The 21,883-nt window shown below is 33.2% G+C and overlaps 1 protein-coding gene across 5 annotated transcripts in view; it reads right to left on the bottom strand.

The window, feature by feature from the left end:
* The window catches only part of LOC128223118 (cholecystokinin receptor type A-like), a 34,696-nt gene that overhangs the window by 8,363 nt on the left and 4,450 nt on the right, over positions 1–21,883 (bottom strand). For 4 of the 5 annotated variants that reach the window (XM_052932377.1, XM_052932376.1, XM_052932374.1 and 1 more), the window contains exon 2: positions 17,751–20,222. In XM_052932377.1, the coding sequence (XP_052788337.1) occupies positions 17,920–19,143 (1,224 nt within the window). In that variant the 5' untranslated portion in view covers positions 19,144–20,222 and the 3' untranslated portion in view covers positions 17,751–17,919. Of the gene's footprint in view, positions 1–17,750; positions 20,223–21,883 lie in introns of those variants that run through there. The other variant, XM_052932378.1, reaches the window with a different exon arrangement.

Raw genomic sequence — 21,883 nt, forward strand, 5'->3', positions numbered from 1 at the left:
AATTTTGTGGCCTATACTAAGTGTCTTGAGTCATTCCCAATGTATACGTCAAACAAATTAAAAAGTAGAATAGGATAGTCTTAAATGACTATGAAACTAATTGAACCATAAAACCCTAAAGGCAAACACAGTTGTTTGGAATTTTGCTTGATATATACTTAGTCGACATCATTGGTTATATTAATATATCATTCAAATGATTGTTTTTTTTCGAATAAAAGTAGTTACTTTTTACCCCTATCTTAAATATTTTATATAAAACATGCCCGTTACATAGTGAAAATAAATTAATGATGTTCATTGAATATGGCTCTTGTCTTTTCACTTTATTTTAAATACTACCAGTTAATAGTTTCAACCCCGACACATATTACATACCAGTCTAGTCGTTCCTTTTAAAACAATGTTATATTTAAACGCATGACGTAATTAGCTGTGAATAGCAGTACCAGCTTTCGAAATCGTAATTCAATTGTGCTATAGTACTTTGAAAACGTGGTGAGCAGGTTTTATGACACAATAAATTCTTAAAATGTAAGAATTGGAAGGATAGTTAAATTAGCCTTTATGTACTTGAGGTTCCCTTTCTAACTGATAGATTATCTATCTTATGGATTACGTATTTACGACTTTTATCTACCTCGGGTACCCCTGTACAGTTTATTCATGAAACCCATCCTCTTCCTTCATATGTTAACCTTTAAGGTAAATCCTTTAACTGAAGTTAAAACACTTTGTAATTGATACTGGCACTTCGGGTTGACTGGTACTCGAAAGTTAAGCCCACGATTAGAATTATAGTCATTATTAACATTTACTTCTTCATATATACTTGGACTGATATGTATGCAAACAAAATAAATTTGCCCGTACACTATTCCTTGGAGTATGCAGCTTATGTATGTATAAACATTTTAAAGAACAATGCATTCAATATTGAGTTTGAATTCTCTTTCGTAGACGGCCAATTTCTGTTTGTAATCGATGTACTGAAAGTAATGCCTAAACTATCAATCTGTTTTAACTATTTATAAACGGCTACATTTTTATATCGCATACTATATTTTGTTGACAACAATGGTTCTATTACTGAATTGCTGAAATATTTCAAGTCAAATGAGATTAGAATTTTGATTTTTTATTGAGAACGTGTCCAATGTACATAGATTAAAATTAATTGAAGATATCAATTGAATATGGCTCTAGTCTATTTACTTTATTTAAATGAGCCAGTCAATTGTTTCGACCCTGACAAATATTGCATGCCAGTCCAGTCGTTCCTTTTAAAACAACGTTATATTTAAACGCATGACTTTATTAGCTGTGACTAACAGCACCAGATCTCGAAATCGTGATTCAATTGTGTTCAAGTACGCTGAAAACGTGGTGAGCAGGTTAAATGATACTATAAATTCTTAAAATGTAAGAATTGGAATGATTGTTTAACCTTTTTGCACTTGAGGTTTCCTTTCTAACTGATTGATTGTCTATCTTATTGATTACGTGTTTGACTTTTACCTTCCTCGGATACTCTCTGTACAGTTTATTCATAAAGCTCATCCTTTTTCTTCATAAATAGATCTAAGAGGTAAATCGGCAAGTCCTTTGACTAAAGTTTAAACATTTTGTAACTGATAGTGGTTTACTAGTACTCGTTAAGTTAAGCCCACGATTGGAATAATTATCATTATTTACATTTACTTATACATAAATACTTGGACTGATATGTATGTAAACAAACATGTTTTTTGCCCGTACAATAATCCTTGGAGTTTGCAGTGTAGGTATGTATAAACGTTTTAAAGAACAATGCATTCACTATTGAGTTTGAATGCTCTCTTAGACGGCCAACTTCTGTTTATTTTTCTCTCTTTGTATAACAAGTTCATCGATGCAATGAAAATAATGCCTAAACTATGAATCTGTTTTAACTATATATAGACGGCTACATTTATATATCGCATGCTATATTTTTTTTTCTAGGTATTTCATAAATCGGTGTAATACAACCTCTTAACACTAATACCAAAGAGACGATAACCGACTAATCTCCTCAATATTTGTACTATTAAAACTTCTCAGTATATCACCATGGCGTTTAAGCGAGTTGATACAGATATGTACATTGCATGTTTATCTGAAACACTGACCATTCTTTTTTGGAGAAAGAAATGAACAGCAAATGTGTTTTATCCTATTTTTTCTGGCTCATTTATCAAACATCATGTTTGATGAAACCTTATCCACTGATTCAAATTACCAAATGGCAGATGGTTCATGTCGATTGGTTCTTAATCAGGATAGTTTAATCAGAAATGTTGGCGGTCCATTTGTTTATCTTTGCGCAGATGTACCTACATCAACGATAATTTGTTTTTAAATACTATTCAGGTGAATAAGTCAAGTATTCCATTTATAATTAACTTTCTCGGAATATAAACTACAATAACATTCTCGAGGTGGACATGACCCCGAATCTCTCAGAAACGTACGCCATACCGTTAAAACGCCTCTGACAAAAAGCAATCAAATAGGAGATATATTTTCATGCTCCAACAATGAAATTCATTTATAGTATTATCAAACACGTTTATTTCTTAATATGTGTTTTCGATGAAATTGCACTGCTCTTACTGATTTTTGTTTCTATGTTGCTTAATAATAGCAACAGGCATTCACTTTGCTAAAAAAATTGTAAGTGACGTCAAAAAAATGTCATCAAGGCATTGTGTTTCTCATACGACTTTTAAACAGGGTGTATTTTTTTGAATTTTTGACACCTGGCCTTGTGCCTGAAGTTTTCAATGTATTATTGAAATTCACAGCAGTTTGGTGAGTGCTGGGTAGAGGCAATAAAATGTCGACCCGTACTCACAATTCAAATAGTATAAATTTCCATTCTTATAGAGACTGAGTCCGGTAGTCAGTCTTTAAATACCCCTATGCGTGTGTGGTTTGCTTGTGGTGTTTTTACGTTTGTACATATAGTTAATTATCGTTTGACGCTTGCCCTGTACCTCTCAACAGCGTTGATATTTGAATTTGTGAATGTTTTCATTGCATTACTTTGCAAGTCAAGATCGCCTTACACCGACATAGAAAAAAATAAAGACTTTACTGATTGCGTTTAAACTTTTTTTGTTGACAGTTTATCATAAGAAGTTATTATATTTCTCAGCACATAAACGTTTTAGGCATTTCTCTTCCAAACAAACACAGGAAATTACAATTGCCGTCAGTGCTTTCATTTTAATATAATATTTATTTGATGTATGCTATGTTATCTTAATTACACCATATTACCTCAGTTTTGATAACAGCATAGGGATAACATTTCTACAAGAACTTCTGAATTGTTTGACAAATATAGCATACACAATTGGATTTATAACATTATTTAAGAAATATATACGAAAGAAAAACGAAAACAACGTAAATTCACTTGGTGACATATTGACAATCTTTCCAACGTTCAAAGTCAGTATATTATGCGTAAAATACGTAACAATAAGCACAATAGTTAAAATAAACCAAATAATCGTCTTTGTAGGAAAGTGTTTGATTTTTTGTGGTCTATCATTTATTCTGCGGATATGTTCGATACTCGCCCTATGCTTCAAATCCAGATTCTCCAGCGAGCCTTTTGATAATGAACCGTTGTTTATTGTAGTGGATACTGACATGTAACTTCCTGTGTTGTCACTTGTGACTATGGTACTCACTGGTGTTTCATTGAATATAGTAAATTCCAGTGGAAAACACCGTTTCAAGCGATGAATGCTTGCGCTGCACAGAGATAGCTTTCCTTTGTTTAGCAGCTTCTCTCATCACAAATATATACAACACTATATACGTCACTGACATTCCGAGCAGTAAAATGATGAATGTAAATTTGTAGACCGTTCTCCATATGGAATTCTGGTACTTTTCTTCCTTTTCACATAGATGTATGGTGGTGTTTCCTCCATGTATATATGTCATATTTGTTGTTTTTATTTCACACATAATAGTTCCGGGTATAGCTAAAAGTATGGGGAGTACACAAGCAACCGCTATTAAAATTCTTACTGCAATGGCTGGTGACATTTGCTTCTTGAACGGCTGAATGACCTTTCTGAACCTATCTGTTGAGATGACCAAGAGGGCGAGACATGAGTAAGATGCCCCAAACACATTGAAAAAACACTTCACTTTGCACGTTACCACGTCTCCAAACTCAAAGTATTTCCTCTGTTTCACCATCTCAGCGGGTATCAACGTTACACATATAACAAGATCTATCACAGCTAGGGTCAGGACGAACACTTTGAAATTATTTCGCTTGTAATCCCGACTCAAGGAAAACACGAATAAAATTATAAGGTTTCCGAGGAATCCGAAAAAAGCAAAAAAGCCGAACGTTATTGCAAGCGGAAGTAATGCACTTGCATATCTGTCATTAAATTCATCCAAGCTCTCTGTCACATTATCCATGGTAGTGTTCATGTTCTCTCACAGCCCTTGTCAAACCGCTGTTGCACTTCCAGTTATGTGCTTCTGAACAATTTTTGGAAATTAATGGTTTGTCAAATTCATTCGCCAAAGCCAAATAAAATTATTTTTTCTTCACATAAAAACATAAATTATTCAGGATATGAATAATTACCATTGTGTTCATTTTTTAGATGATGCCAACGCAACGTCCAGTGTTTATATAATAAATTAACACATTTATACATCAATTTCAATATCCCCACAACTGATATTCAGTTTAAACAGTAAATATTTTATTTATGAACGTTAAAACACATTTTATACATGTACCAGTGCAAGGTTTAAGGATATAGCTGAAATATAATATCATAACCTTCCTCAAACCGACAATTCGTTCAGTCTTCTTTAAGGAATTAGACACCTTATACAAACCGCAGTGTAAGTTGAATGGTATCCTTTACATTGTTTTAGTATCGTTAAACTGAAGCGTTCATCTTTTCTGACAAGATCCATAAGAATAAGCAAATAATAAACCTTAGATATGTAAATGGCAATTACGGTTGAGTATAATCTTCAATGATATTGATATTCCATCGCTATTGTAGTATTATAAATCCGTATATCGAGTGCATTCATAAATTATGTCACTTGAATATTTTTAATCTACATTTTAGTGTTTTTGTCATGCTGTCATTATTTCTTACTTTAAGTGTTAGATGACTAAAACAAAATCAAGAGTCATTACATCACTGTAACTCTTGAAGTTGAAAGTATTAAATACAAGTATTAAACATGCTAGGTCGTAGTCTATAATAACACTTTATATATTTCTCTCTAGTTTGTTGGTAAAAAGGACAAATAAGGTTAAAATTGAATTCATCCTCGATAACATTTACGTTACAAATCTGGCATACACGTAAATGTCTTTCAATTCTATTTTGGCCATACCTTCCTGTATGGACTCTTAGACTATGAGCAGACACGCATAGTTTGGTAAGGGCAACTCTAATGTGTCTTGAAATAATATTTTCTAAATGCGGTCCCATATCAAGTGAACATTTTACATGGACATATAAGGTCAGTACACGATTGTCATTTATTCCTTCATGCCACTTTTGCAAAGATTAATCAATTACTGATAACATAGCCTTTAAAATAATGATGTCCGTTTGATACAACTTGAACCAAAACTTAATTATTTTAATATATCTATATACATACAGTGGAAAACGACCTAGCCCTAGCTCTCCGTATACAACATAGTTGCTAGTTGAATGTTTTACAAAATTTAAGATGAATATTTTCTGAAAGTTTAGACTTACTAAAGCCCCAAACTTCACACCCATATGAAACAATTTGGGTAAACAAACGCATCGAATAACTGTAACGCTACTTTTGGCCTAGTCTCGTATTGCTTAATCTTTATTAGCAACGTATTCATTGCTTTCATTGCCTTTCCATGCAAAGCCTGTATATTAAGATTAAAATTACCAGTATAATTTAACGTGACCCCTAGATAATTAAAATCATTTACGACGTCGACGGTTTCAGTACCAGTACGTCCATAACTCATTTCTTTTAAAGGCACCTCATTTTCTAAATACTACTATTTTCGTCTTATCAACGTTTACTTCTAAGCCCAAGTTTGTACAATATTCAAAAAGAATATCTAACGAGGTTTGTAGATCTTGTGGTGTCGCGCCTAGTATACACCTATCGTCTGCAAAGAAAACAGTATAAGACATAAATCATTAATGTCTATGCCACAATTTATCCTATTTTGTAAATATAGCTCTAGGTCTTCGATGTACAATGAAAACATTATCGGAGAAATTATCTCCCCCTGCCTTAAGCCTAATACTGAGTATCCATCACATCCTTTGACACATGATTTGACATATTGATACAAATTGCGTATGATTCTCTGTATTTTACCATTGAAGCCAAATTTATTTAGCTTAAACCACAACTCATTTCTATATATCGAGTCAAAACAGCGTTTCAAATCAATAAAACAACAATACAAACGTTTATTTGCATTTAAATAATTTTCGATAAGTGAAAAGAGAATAAAAACAGTGGACCTTCCTTTCCTAAATCCAAACTGCGCATCAGATATGGTATTATTCTCCTCTGGTTTAGAACACAAGTAAATAGTTTCCCAAAGTTACTCATCCAAGTTATCCCTCTGCAATTCGCTACATCAATTTTATCTCCTTTTTATGTATAGGAATAATAATGCCTTTAGTCCACACTCCAAAATCTAGAATTCTATTGAATATATCTGTAATAAAACCAGCTAAAATATAGCTAGCTTTAATAAAGTACTCATTTACCAGCTTATCTACTCCAGCAGACTTCCTACTTTTAAGAATTTTAATAGCTTTACATATTTCATCAAACGTAAAAACAGCGTCTAGATTTTCGGTGTCATTTTCATCAAAATCACGAAACCTATTAAAATCTTCTGATTCTGCATGTAAGTTAAAATTCATCTCAGAAAACATCGTCTAAAATGCGATTTAAAACCAGATAATGGACTACTTTTTGTTCTTGAGCTACCATTACTTTCAAAATACCGCCAAAAGTCACGTGGTGTCTTTGCTTTTAGCTTTTCGACATCTCCACAACGCTTATATTTAAACAGCCTTCTCTTCTTCTTAATATTGATAGTGAGATGAAGTGTATTTCGCTTGCAATTTGTAACACTTACATTTACTGTATGATGTGCAAATATAAGGTCCTAGGAAAATAATCATATATTCTGTTTAATAAACCTCTCGAGATTTGCATTAGGTGTCATAACGCTGAACTAAATTCAATGGGATTGGTTTTATTGCAAAATGTGCACTAAATCGGGTCTGTTTATAACCATAAACATTATTACGTTGACAAATCTCTTGAGTGTCGCAGTGTTGAAATGACACCGCATTAAAAGTATTGTGAACTGGCACAATATGCATTAAGGTTTAATTGATAAAGAGAGTACTGAAATTGATCTATTGTAATTTAGCCAAGTCGGAGTGCAGTGTATTAACAAAGGCGAATCTAGGCATATTCCAGAACGTTTGGACGAGAACAACTCTTATATTGGTAGTTATAGAAATGGTTAAAATTCACGATTAATTCACAGAATGTCGTTGATCAAAAAGCTTAAAATGGTTCATCAGTGCTGTATTATTTAAAAAATAGCCTATCGGAAGGGTCACCTCTACCACTTACACTAAAATGGCAAATTAAAGTGCAGTTTATTGAGTATTAAGGTATACGTCAGAACGTTTTGGCAACTACTCTTCTATGGGTAGTTAGAAATATGGTTTATTCACTGAATGTCGGCGGTTAGATAGCTGGAAAAGTGCTTTTTCATTGCTGTATTTTTAAACGTATCCTACGGAGGGTTCATCTCTCACACTTGCTCCAAATGTAACATTTTCTGACCAAACTAATGAAATACATTGACATGTCGACGGGTAATGCGAAAATATGGCCATACAATTACAAATGATTCAGGCGCGCCGCTGTTTAGTAATGATATGGTGCGCACTTGATCTTGGAATATGAGCCATATAAAGGTTATATTGTACCTATCGAACATCATTATTTTGTATGTAGTATAAAACATGCCATATTGGTTGGATGATAAACACAGAACACAGGAAGCATGCACAACCATGGAAATACATATTAAAGGTTAATCAATTTATTAAGCTCATTATGTTACCTATTCACGGCACATGTTGATATTCAGTTATCATCGGTGTTTTAAGTACACCATCAATCTCTGGTTTACATGAATAAACCTCTCCCTTTGCACCAACGCTTTTCAAAACGTTCGGATTCAATCAATATATTTATTTTTTATGGTTTTCGGTCTACAATATCTACAATATATGTACAAGAACTGTTGACATGACTTGAAAAAATATCACCACAAATATTTTGTTATGGATTTACATACTTGGGATTTGGCCTTGGAACTTTAAAGCAATGTCAACACAAACGGCCCTGAGTTCAGTTAACGCTAACAGCTGCTCGATAAAGATAACGTGTGCGATATGCTGCGCTTGCAGCGTGTTCTCTACGAAATAGCAGCGTTGCAAAGACTTAACTTCACCCTGCACAATATCGTTGGTCCATTACGTCTTCGTCATTGCATGCTTCAATGATCCTCCTTAGCACAATTAGAGTAGTATATAATTTCATTAAAGAGTGTACATGTACTGAAAAAACTTAATTCTGTATTACATATTCAGACCAATACAATACAGTACAGTTCGGATACCATATTGGCAGACAATTATAACTGTGACATATATGACACGTACGCGCATGATCCATCAGGACAAATGTGGTTCCCAGACAAGCAACAAATAGCTGTCCATTTATAATTATCCGTAACAAATATGGGAATCGGAAATAAGATATTTCAGATAATAAAGCGGAATCATGACATAACGTTTTGAATAATATCAATATCAATTCATATTCATGTGTCACTTTCTAAATGAAAAACAACAACATGTTTGCTATTTTGTGCAGAGTTGGATTAAGGAGTACATCGTTTTTGAGGACGGGTTTTGTTATCCGGTGGTTTGAAATTAAGGAACGTTATTGCAGATACAAAAGGCCGGTTATGGTTATATACTTAGATAAAATTTGATAAAAACAAATACAATCAAGGAAATCATTGAGCGCTCCTTTTTCTCTCACATGTCCGTTTAGTTATTTGCAAAAATGGTGTTGAATAATCGGACACATGCCATTTTTGACAATTGACAGAATATCATCGAATTGGATACAATCGAAAGTGAATTTCCATACTAAGTATTAGTTTTATTCGTTTACAGCCAATGTTCGGCGCCCATTCCCAATAATCCGATCATATTCGATCATCGCGCCGGCTGACCAGCCTGATATAGTTGCTTTTTCATTGCATGCTTTTCTGCCGATAGTTCAGTTGACAGATGTTGAAAAGTATAAAGCGTAGAAGATTTTCCAATTGTTGTGTGTGGACATTCATGAAAATTGTACAGGATTAAAGATGGAAGAAATTGGACTTGAAAACAAAAACAATAATTCAAATTATTTCAATTGCTGGTTTCATAGTTGTGTTATTAATCTGGACTTTGTTTCAGTTATCTTCAGATCATGAATCAAACATATGCACTGAGTGAAAAAATGCATTAAAACGTCGTTTCAAAATATTCAATTTACATCATTTATGATTGTTCTCGGTATAAGGATTTGAAATGCTACAATAACAATAGGGTATAAATTTTATTTAAGAAGATGATAAACAATATATGCCACGTATCTGAGATTTATGAATTTATTCACACAGATCATGACAAATACATGAACAGTTTAATCGAACGAGATTAAACCGATGAAACATTTACCATTCAACATCGAGCTTTGTAAAATTTATCTAATCACTTTTCAAAAGAAGGCGGTATAAATGTCAGTTGTGAAATATTGGAATTTATTTATACAGTTGTGAATTAGTTTTATAGGCACAGCACGTTTCGTTTGAGATCAACAAAAGTAAGAATTAATATCCTGAATAATGTATATAATTGTGTGAAATTTTATGTTTGTAAAATGTAAGAATGCGTCATTTTGCTTTTGCAAAGGAGTGTGAATGAACTAAAGCAAAAAGGATCTGCAAAACAATCGTTCGGAAATACATTCAGAAATTCACTGAAGAACAGAAACAGTTTGACAAGGGCTGTGAGAGAAAATGAACAATACCACAGATTATCAGAAAGAAAGCTTAGACGATCTGAACGATCGTTATGCAAGAGCATTACTTCCGCTTACAATCACGTTCGGTTTCTTTGCCGTTTTTGGATTTTTCGGTAACCTTATAATTGTACTCGTGTTCTCTTTGAGTCGGGATTACAAGCGAAACAATTTCAAAGTGTTCGTTTTGACCCTAGCTGTGATAGATATGGTGATATGTGTAGCTTTGATACCCGCTGAGATGGTGAAACAGAGGAAATACTTTGAGTTTGGGGACTTGGTAACGTGCAAAGTTAAGTGTTTTTTCAACGTGTTTGGGGCATCTTCCTCGTGTCTCGCCCTTTTGATCATCTCAATAGATAGGTTTAGAAAAGTGGTGCAGCCTTTTAAGAAACAAATGACACCAGCCATTGCAGTACGAATTTTGATGGTTGGGGCTTGTGTATTCCCTATACTTTTAGCTATACCCGGGACTATTATGTGTGGAATAAAAACAACAAATATGACAAATATACATGGCGGAAACACCACCATACATCTATGTGAAACAGAAGAAAAGTACGAGAAATCCATATGGAGAACAGTCTACAAAGTTACATTCATCATTTTACTGGTCGGAATTTCAGTGACGTATATAGTGTTGTATATATTTGTGATGAGAGAAGCTGCTAAACAAATGAAAGCGATCTCAATGCAACGCAAAAAATCATCGCTTGAAACGGTGTTTACCACTGGAATCTACTATCAAAATACAGTTGTAAATGAAACACCAGAGATCGAACGTAAACAAATAGGGATCAATGAGAATACTGGAAGTAACATTTTAGTGTCCAGTACAATGAATAACGGTTCACCATCAAATTGTACGCTGCAGAATGGGAGTTCGAACCATATGGGGAGCATCGAACAGATCTGTAACAGAAATGGTCGACCAAAGAGCACCAGACATTTCCCAACAAAGACCATTATTTGGTTTATAATGACTATTGTGTTTATTGTTACGTATGTTACGCATAATTTACTGACTCTTAAAGTTGGAGAAATTGTCAATATGTCACCAAGTGAGATTACGCTGTTTTCGTTCTTCTTTCGCATATACTTCTTAAATCATGTTATTAATCCAATTGTGTATGCTATATTTGTCAAAAGGTTTAGGGGCTCTTGCAGAAATGTGTTTCCTATGCTTTTATCGAAACTTAGACAATGTTGTGTGAGATAATTTAGCAAATAAATATGGTGTTAAACGATTCAGCAATATATCTTTGCAATAGTTTGATATTTGCTGCAAGAGAAGTCTAATCGGATTAAATACCCAATATTTATTTCCTATAATTGATTGTCTGTCGAAGTTGTGCTACAAGAGAGGTTAAATGCATCCGGTTAAGCCTTTAACTTTTTGAAGTTATACTTATTCATATTTTACTTATAAATATATCGTTATGCTTATTTTAAAACTAACATATCATACGAAACAAAAAAGTGTTCATGTTTCGTCTTTGTTATAAAAGTACGCTGGATATAACAGTAAACACTATTTCAGGCACAGTCTATTGATGAATGCAGTACATCCTTGGAATATTAATTACAAATTACTCAGGCAATGAGAATAATATTACCGACCAACCTGCATCATTCTGTATGGTAGGTTAGTCCGGGAGGGTTTAACATGGTGGCTTGCAATTGCTTCCATCCCTTATATATTTGTGCAGAGCAGTTTTTACCTACAAAATAATGCAATGAGAACTACGGGAATAATGAAGTCTACACAGAGAAGCCCAGAAGTCGAAAAATAAAAATTAAATCCCTTATAAGGGGTACACGACAATGTACACGTCCAGTAGTCGACATGCGTCCGTGACAGAGATTCATTATACAATTTTTACTCGTGAGACCCCGTGTACCACTGGTAAGCTTGTCAGATTAATCCAAATCATACGATTCCGTTATTTATCTCTGTCAAATGGGCCCTACATTACATACATACATTTAACAATAAGCAACTGTGAGAAACGCCATTGATAAAACATTTTAATATTAAATAAACGTTTGTGTCCTAAATTTTGCATTGATATACCAACTACATGCGCTTGTTATTGCTCGTACCCAAGTTAAGATCACATGCCAACACTTTATCTGAGTGCTGATTTAACTGTGACGCCCGTGTGGCGTTCTTTACCCATACAATGAAATCATCAAAATCGTGATTAAATCGTGACCGAGTGCTTCGTAGTTTGACATATAAGATACATTCCGTTTTGTATCCGATTGAACGGTCATGCTTGACAAGCTAATTTCTAAAACAAATTCTGCTTAAACCATAGTTTTACCAACACCCCGCGCCATTTCTATTGATTTTGATCTCTTTGGTACGTGTTTATTTTTTATATGTTAAAACCGTCATAATGATAACACATTCACATTTAAAAAATGACACAGCGTTTTTGGTTAAAGAATCTAGTCTAACCAAACACAGAAAATGGACGCAACGCTCAAAGACAAAAGACATTACAACGGCTAATGGTGCATTTCTTTCAAAATGTAAGGGTTATACACTGTCCTAAATCATGTCCTATTCCATTAAATGTAATTAAATTTAATGAATGCAAGACTCAAGAGATTTGTCTACAAAATATAAGTGTTTCTTCCCATTGTAGCCGGATCTTCTGAATGAATAATCAAATAGCTCTTTGCACCACAGTCAATATAATAACGCTTTTCAATTATAATCCAATAGCCAAGTTTTATATTTCATAATTTATTGAGTTTTTATGACAATGTCATAAAACATGTGTCTTGCCCAGATACTTAAATATAATTTTTATAATCGATTGGTGAAAAAAGAAAGATTGTTTCTGCACTCTTATTTTATTTTACTTAGATCCTTTTAGATTTAACATCTCGTAATGGTAAGTGCAACACGCTTATTACAGAACCTAATATTAAAGGATTATATGACGCATAGGTACATTACGGATATGGAATGGGTTTGCCCCAAACATAAAATACATTGACTGCTTCTTGACCGCAATTTAAAGTTGTAAAAGCAGGAGTACCAATATCATACACCAACATCATGCTGTAACAACTGTTGATGGCATATTGTAAGACATTTGGCAATTAAATTCATGTCACACGCTCAGACGCAACTGTGTAGAAATCTTTATATATACATATATCATTACAGATATCTTTTTTTCTCCATTCTATTTGAACCATATTATCCTTATTTTGCGATACAGAAATGAAAATGCTATATATAAAATTTTATATTTATTTTCTTTTTGAGGTGCATCTTGATATTTCATTCATAACATAACATAACATATGATGTATCCACACTACGAATAAGACGAAATTTAAACAATACGATATATATTTTGTTATACATTATCCGAGTAATACATTTCTGCAATTCATGTAGCGCGGGAAATGGCATCGCTTTGTAGGTTTCTGGTATTCGGCTCATCATCAGCGCACGTGAAACAGGTAGCTGTTTATTACACACTAGAAAAAATAACGTCATAAAAATTCTTTTTTCAACTCGTCCCGTTATAAAGCTTGCCAATACATGTAGCTTTTTAAAAAAAAAGAATTTTCAGAACTCGACGAATCAATTCTATTATGTATGACGACTCAAAAAAGATCCTCTATATTCAGAGACACACTGCGTCAGTTTCATACAATGTTCATGCTGTTTGACATTATATCAATTATTTGTTTATCTAATGTATAATCGTCTAACTATTCCGTCGGTCCACAAACATTAACTTTACGTGCAAAAACAAATAAGCCTTCTAACATTGATATCATTTGGACAAATTGGTCCTGATGTGTTTTTTTTCTTGCGAACCGTAGAAAAAAAGATGTGATAAAAAATAATACCCTGTTTCCAACTCGCCCAGAAATGCGTTATTAAGCACGCCAATGTATGAAGTTCGCTTTTTTCAGAACTCGTTAAATACATTAGTGTTATATATGACGACTCATGACAGTTCCTCTTTACCCAAAGATTTACTGGATCAGTTTCATACAATGTTCATGCCGTAGTTCCACTCGTATTTACTTGTAAAAGTGAACAATAAACCTACTTACATTAATATCAATTGGTCGGATTGGTCTTGATATGGTATTCTCCTAGCAAACCATTGATATCGTGTGGTGGTTGACATACTTTATAACGAGGAGCTGTGTGGCGATGATTAATTGCAGAAGGTTTGGAGTATTAGGCTCAGAATCAAATACTCAAGGGAGGCTTATCGTGTTATGCTGGTCGAGTTGCGGTTGACCCCTAATTGAAACCTGCACAACTAAGGCAAATACATTGTTTTTGAATTACTCGTCAGTCTATAAATAATAAGTTTAAGACCAATCAGAAATCAATTGGACCGAAATAAAAAAGAGCTTATTTCGTCTTACTTCTATAAGTCAAATATGGTCGAATATATTTTTGTTCCAATACACTATTGCTTTTAAGGTAATGAGTTTAGTCACAGCATTTTTGTATACATATCATATCGATAAGATCAAATTGGCCAATCTTAATTAGCACCATTAGTGTGAGTATTAGACTAGTATTAAATATTTCATGATTCTGAATAGTTTGTAGGAGATACAGTAAAATCAAGCAACAATGCTTCTGGTCAAATTGTAATATTTAGTAAAGGATTGTGTTTTAAACCCTGGGCCAATTTTATATTAAAGAAATGAATATCACGACTTACATTTAAGACTCGCGTCTGTTAATGGCACTGCAAAACATAGCATGAAAAGGTTAAGCAGATAAACATATAGTTTATATAAGTTTATATTATACAATGAAAACTACAGTGACAAGCTGAGTGATATCAGGTGCGTTTTGTGAAAAATAATTTGTTTTATACTTTGAAATAAATGTATATATATACTAATTTATCTGTAATCAAGGGTAATATTATGATTTTGTACCATTTGTTGCAGAACTTAAGTCTGTCGATATGATTCCTATAACTATTATATAATATCAAGCCTGACAACTGTATTAAGAAGTTCTCAAAATGGTACCTCAATCGTATACTAAGGTATCTATAAAATACAAAGTTCATTGTGCGAATAAAAGGCGGACGATTTAGTAGAAAAGTGATATATAAGGCTAGATACTTAGACGTAGTGAAAAGATTTACACAGCATGGTATAATTGTTACTCCTAGAGGTTCTTTCACAAGAAATTATAAGTTTTGGGCTTACATGATAAGACATGTGTTATAAAGATAAGGTTTTAATGATGTATGGTTAAGTCATGGTGTTGGTGACACAAATGCCTTCGTATGTTTGTTTAAAAGAAGAGCAACGAGTAAGTACATGGCTTTTATGTACATGATGCGTTTGTGGCGTTTGAATTACGAAACAATTTCATTTGTATTATGACTAGAACACAAAGCGTATTTTCGTTGTTTATCTATCATGTCTTGTGACATATGACGTAGTTGAATTACAATTAATCTTTTATAATTTGAATACGCATGTAAATATTGTCCATTATATAACGAAATAAACTTAACTAAACTAAACGGTTATACGTCATAAGAACTTGATGGCTATATCAAAATGCAGACAAACAATATTATGGGATAATATTGCATATATATAATTAAATGTTGCGTTCAATAGAAACTTTTCATTAACATGGGCCTTTTATAAACTTTAAAATGTCCACACTGTAACAATTTATTTCGGATATTTCTAGCAATCGCCCTGTAAAACTTTCAGCGCACTCTAGCTTGTCGCTAGATTTGGGGCTATTTTTCTCCACCTTTAACCGCAACATAATAGACCATGCTGAGTTTGAAAAATAAAACTCGGAGACAGTTCAGTCTTTTTGCATCGTTCAGGCGTTCAAAGTAAGATATAAGTCTAAATACGTATATAATCTGAAATTATTTCTCGTCTTTGTATCTTGAAACATGGAAACAAATTTATTTAGCTGGTATGCATAATTTTCAAGCACCAGAGAACTCTTCATGTGCTTGTATTCGTAACCTTTTAGTGGTATTTAAAGTCGTTACAAATGCAAGCCAATTAACGACAAAAGCACGCCCTATGTTAATAACTATTGTTTTTGCACATTGTCTAGTTGTAAAATCGTTTGGTTTTAAGCCGTTTAGAGCTTAATCTTAAGGACTGATCAACATAAGTCACTATTTTCGATGGTCATTTAAGGAACGAATTGTGGGGTTGATGTCATTATCGGGGTATGAACGCAATTAGGGTGGTCAAAATGTGTGGAGTCCGAAGGACAGCACGCGTACTTTGACCATCCCAATTGCGTTCATATCTCCGATAATGACATCAATCCCGCAATTCATTACTTATATTTGCACCAATAGTTCATTATTTCATTCAATAATTTTTAAAATAAATACTTCATTTTATTTAAGAAAACCTTTCAGTAATCCTTTCTTACCCATTCTGTAAATAAAACGACCCGACTGAAACCGGGAACATTTTTTGAAATGACGTCACAATAAATCGGGAAAAGATCAACCACTAGAAATCACTTTAAAACGTAAAATTGAAACACTTATGGCAACAATACATTTATAATATAATAAATACACACTTTCTCAAACATTGATTTATATTTTACGGGACCTGCTGATACAATACAACCAATAACAATATCAATAGTTTGCATGTATATTGTTATGTGATGAATTGCGATCCGAACATATTAGAAGATGTTGCGTTCATCGATTGATAAACGCAATTGCCGAAAGGCAGTTCATTTAAGGAATGGAAGTTGAGGTGTAAATATGACGTCTGTGATTTTTAAAAATGTTGTATGCTCTTACTTCTTACTTCAAGTCAACTTGAAGAACAAAATAGTCGATCAATACGCAAGTTCACTTCATAAATGCGTTGATCGGTTTGATTCTACATTAATCTTACCTTTAGTACAAAAAGTGGGTCAAACATAAGTGAATAGGTTTATTTGATTTAGGTAAAAGCGTGGGTGTATGTTTGTTCTGGGAGTATGTTTATTCTGCATGTATGAAACTCTTTGTATGTAAACAAAATAAAAAAAAACTCATATCCATATATCGTACGAGAAAGATTGTTTTTGTATATTTTTGTAAACAGCACGTGTTTAACAATAATTGTAAATTATCATTGCCATGATCCTGAATTCGATAGGTGTACATTCCCCTTTATCTGTGTTTTAATAAATGCAATCCTACAAGCGAATTTTGACAGATGGAAGCTCAAACTGATACATATAAATGTATACAAATAGTAATCATCCGTATGCAATGATAACGGCAACCTTTTGTTTCATTTTTAGTCGAATGAAGGCACTAAAACGATGTTAACAACAACTTGTGTGGTGCTTTTTTCTCATTCGTACATAAAACACTACACTTTTGTAATGTTGCAAATAAAGAAGTTGATTTTGCTCTGGCAGGTACAACAAAACATTCGTTTACAATACTGTTATTAAACAATTATTCAATTTCATACGCTTGTTAGTATGGTTTTATTTTAATAAAGGTGAAACATTTCCATGAAGTACGCTTCGCTATCTAACACAATATTGAGTAAGCACATTTCTGAAAGGGCTTCTTAATCGTTTGAAAAATAAAGATAATAAAATATTTAAAAAATCTTAATATCGAAAGATGCATTCGTCTTCAATCCGTTTAATACCATGTTTATTGCGAGTTCGCAAAATTATCTTACAAAACATTGTCTAAGTTTTGATAAGATAAGAGGAAATACATTTCTGCAAGAACTTCTGAATCGTTTGACAAATATAGCATACACGATTGGATTAATAACATGATTTAAGAAATATATACGAAAGAAAAACGAAAACAATGTAAACTCACTTGGTGACATATTGACAATCCTTCCAACTTGTAGAGTCAGAAAATTATGGGTAACATACGTAACAATGAACACAATGGTCAATATAAACCAAATAATGGTCTTTGTAGGGAAATGTCTGGTTTTCTTTTTTCGATCATTTACGCTGGTCTGCTTGTTGTTCTTGCTACGTTTCGAAGCCCCGTTCTGTAGCGTGCCATATGATTGCGAATCGTCCTCAACATTATTGGGTATGTCATTTGTTCCATTTTTACGCGTTTCTATTTGCTTTCGGTGTATTTCCGGTGTTTCATGAACAATTGTATTTTGATTATAAATCCCAGAGGTAAACACCGTGTCATAGGATGGAAAATTGCGTTGCATGGATATAGCTTTTATTTGTTTCGCAGCTTCTTTCATCACAAATGTATACAACACTATATACGTCAATGAAATTACAACCAGCAAAACTAGGAGTATGAATTTGTAGACTGTTCTCCATATGGATTTCTCGTACTTTTCTTCTGTTTCACATAGATGAATGGTGGTGACTCCTCCATGTATATTCGTCATATTTGTTGTTTTTATTCCACACATGATAGTTCCGGGTATAGCTAAAAGTATAGGGAATACACAAGCAACCACCATCAAAATTCGTACTGCAATGGCTGGTGACATTTGCTTCTTGAACGGCTGCACCACTTTTCTAAACCTATCTATTGAAATGACCAAGAGGGCGAGACATGAGGAAGATGCCCCAAACACGTTGAAAAAGCACTTAGCTTTGCACGTTACCTCGTCCCCAAACTCAAAGTATTTCCTCTGTTTCACCATCTCAGCAGGTATCAAAGTTACACATATCACCAGATCTATCACAGCTAGGGTCAGGACGAACACTTTGAAATTATTCCGCTTGTATTCCCGACTCAAAGAAAACACGACAAGAATTAAAATGTTTCCAAGGAACCCGAAGATAGCAAAGAAACCGAAGGTTATTGTAAGAGGAAGTAATGCTCTTGCATAACGGTCGTTCAATTCGTCCAAGCTCTCCATCCGATTACTTTCAACATATTCCGTGGTATTGAACATGTTCGTTTAACCTTGCACTTTCAGTAAATATGTTTAAAATAATGGTTAAAAATTGATGGTAAATTGCTTTTGAAATAGTTCGTTAAAGCCAATAGACAATTCCAACTAATAAACTGTTTTTCTCAATTTTCTTTTCATACACTTTCAATGATAATGTCCATATAACACATAGCCAAAGAAAGCAAGTATTTTATTCCACGTATGAATTTCTCGTTGTGTTTATCTATCTTCTCTATGGCGCCAACACAAGTGAAGTCCAATGCCTATCTAATCAATTCACAAATTTATACAGCGATTCCGATCTCCCAAACCAGGCGTTCGGTCCCGGAGCTTTATAGACTAATTATCAAAACCGCAGTGTTAAACACTCCCTGTGGTTATAAACTAGAAAGTAAAATAGTATCATTTTCTTCAGGTTTAAATCATCATCCCAACTGTATACTTATTTGTATCTCACGATGCATGCGAATGAAACACATAAATTTTAGATAAGGAAGTGGCATTTATTGTTTAACGAAAACTTCAATAATATTTATACTCCATTCCAGTTTTAGCATTTTAAATATTAACACCAAGTACAAATGACTCAAACGTTTTTAAAACAAATACCGAAAGAGGTCTATAAAACTCTATATGGATTTGTCGATTAGACCCCATCAAAATCTTTGTGAATTAAAATCAACAAATATTCGATTTATCTTTAAATTCCATGCTTACATTTGAACAAAAGTTATAAAAACAAGTCATTATTTTAAGAGAATGTCAATATTAGACCTTTCCTGGTTAAATCTTACAAATTTTATTTTGCAATGTCCCTGTTGTAAATCCTCAATGCGTTTAATTTACTTAACTCGCGCTATTTGAACTGTGAGAGTATAACCTCATTTATGTTGGCAGTACGTCACATTTTATATCTCGACTTATCAGACTGGTCAGCAATTTATCACAACCACAAGGCGCTGTTGCTGATAACGGCGAGGGCACAGTAGTATACTGGGCTAGGATAAGGAACACTCAATGACGTCATTTGTTGTGACTGAAGGCTGTCAAATGTCCTCAAACATTGTCGATTTCTTGATCTGAAAGTAAACAAACTGTTGCAATAATATTTACCATGGGATGATATTCTGTAGTGACTCATATCACCTCTTAAACATTAGATACAATATTCCCAAAGAAGCTTTAATTACCAGGTGCTTTAATAGATATAATACTGCCGACAGAACAAAATGTTTCCAAACCAACGTCGGCAATAAATGTCTTATTATTATTATTATTATTATTATTATTATTATTATTATTATTATTATTATTATTATAAGCAGCAGCATTAGTAGTAGTAGTAGTAATAGTAGTAGTAGTAGTAGTAGTAGTAGTAGTAGTAGTAGTAGTAGTAGTAGTAGTAGTAGTAGTAGTAGTAGTAGTAGTAGTAGTAGTAGTAGTAGTAGTAGTAGTAGTAGTAGTAGTAGTAGAAGTAGTAGTAGTATCATTATTATCATTGTTATCATTTTTATTATTATTTTAACCATTATTATTATTTTTTATCATAATGATTTTTATTATCATTATTAAAACAAACAAAACAATTCATTTTAACCGAAACAGATAAATGATGCAAAAGGGTCTCAAAAAATGAATTGATATTGATAGTCTTCATCTCGTAGTCAGCTGGTCCCAATTAGAGCATGTCTGTGGATTGTTTTTAATTTCCTAACCCTCTATTTGTTATGGATAATTAAACGTGGATAACAATTCATTTGTCTGCAATTGTCAATTGCCCTTATGCAACCGGCACGATCGGGACAATTTACGTTATAATTAATAATATCAGCCAAACTCAATTACAAATATTTTTTGTTATGTATTTGGTGATTAAATTATACATATAACATGCATAAGATTATAGTATTAGAACATGGCAATAAAGCATGCGAATATGCCTATTTAAATATGATTAAAATACTCTCCTTACAATAAGTTAAGGACATTATAAAGAAACTACATTTAATGTATATCTAAGGATTATTCGGTACATGTACAGTATACAAGTATAATGTTCCTAATAGCATTTGCAAAACGATAAGAATAAAATAAATTGAAGCTGAGTCCATCGACCAGCCGGTACTGAATAAGAGCGATTGCACAGCCAGTGCATGTAAATGTATGCACGGTATTAGTTAATATTGATCGAACAAGAATGCGGTGAAGTCAAATATGTAAACAATACATTCTACTACATTTGATCCTCCTGGATATTGTGAATAACGCTTAAGCAATAGTTGCCCTATTTAGCAAACAAAACTAAACTTAAAAAGCCAATGTAAGTGGATCCCTACATCCTTGTGGCCTTAAAAGAACATAATCTCTCACACCATCCGAACCTACCAAACAAATACAGGCAAGGGTTTCGTACTCAAGGCAGTGGCGAAACGTTAATTATTTGTTGGAGATAAAGTTTACTTTTTATCTCGAAGTACTATAATTAGTATAATTGATTTGCATTCAGAAAGTGTCCATATTCGCAGTTTGCAAACTTTGACCCCTGTTGCTTTGCAAAATTCTCCATAAAATAGCAAAATTAAGCGGTTAATCTCTTGTTTACCTCTTGTTTAGGTATACTTAAGACTGATCTCATGACTAAGCTTATTTGAGGCATTTGTATGTCTTTTTCATGTGCATTTGGATGGGTACCTGGTTTACTTTCTTTTCTTAATGTATACATATCCTCCTTCTACTCGCA

Source organism: Mya arenaria, chromosome 17 (genome assembly GCF_026914265.1).
Source record: "Mya arenaria isolate MELC-2E11 chromosome 17, ASM2691426v1".
Classification (NCBI taxonomy): Eukaryota; Metazoa; Mollusca; class Bivalvia; order Myida; family Myidae; genus Mya; species Mya arenaria.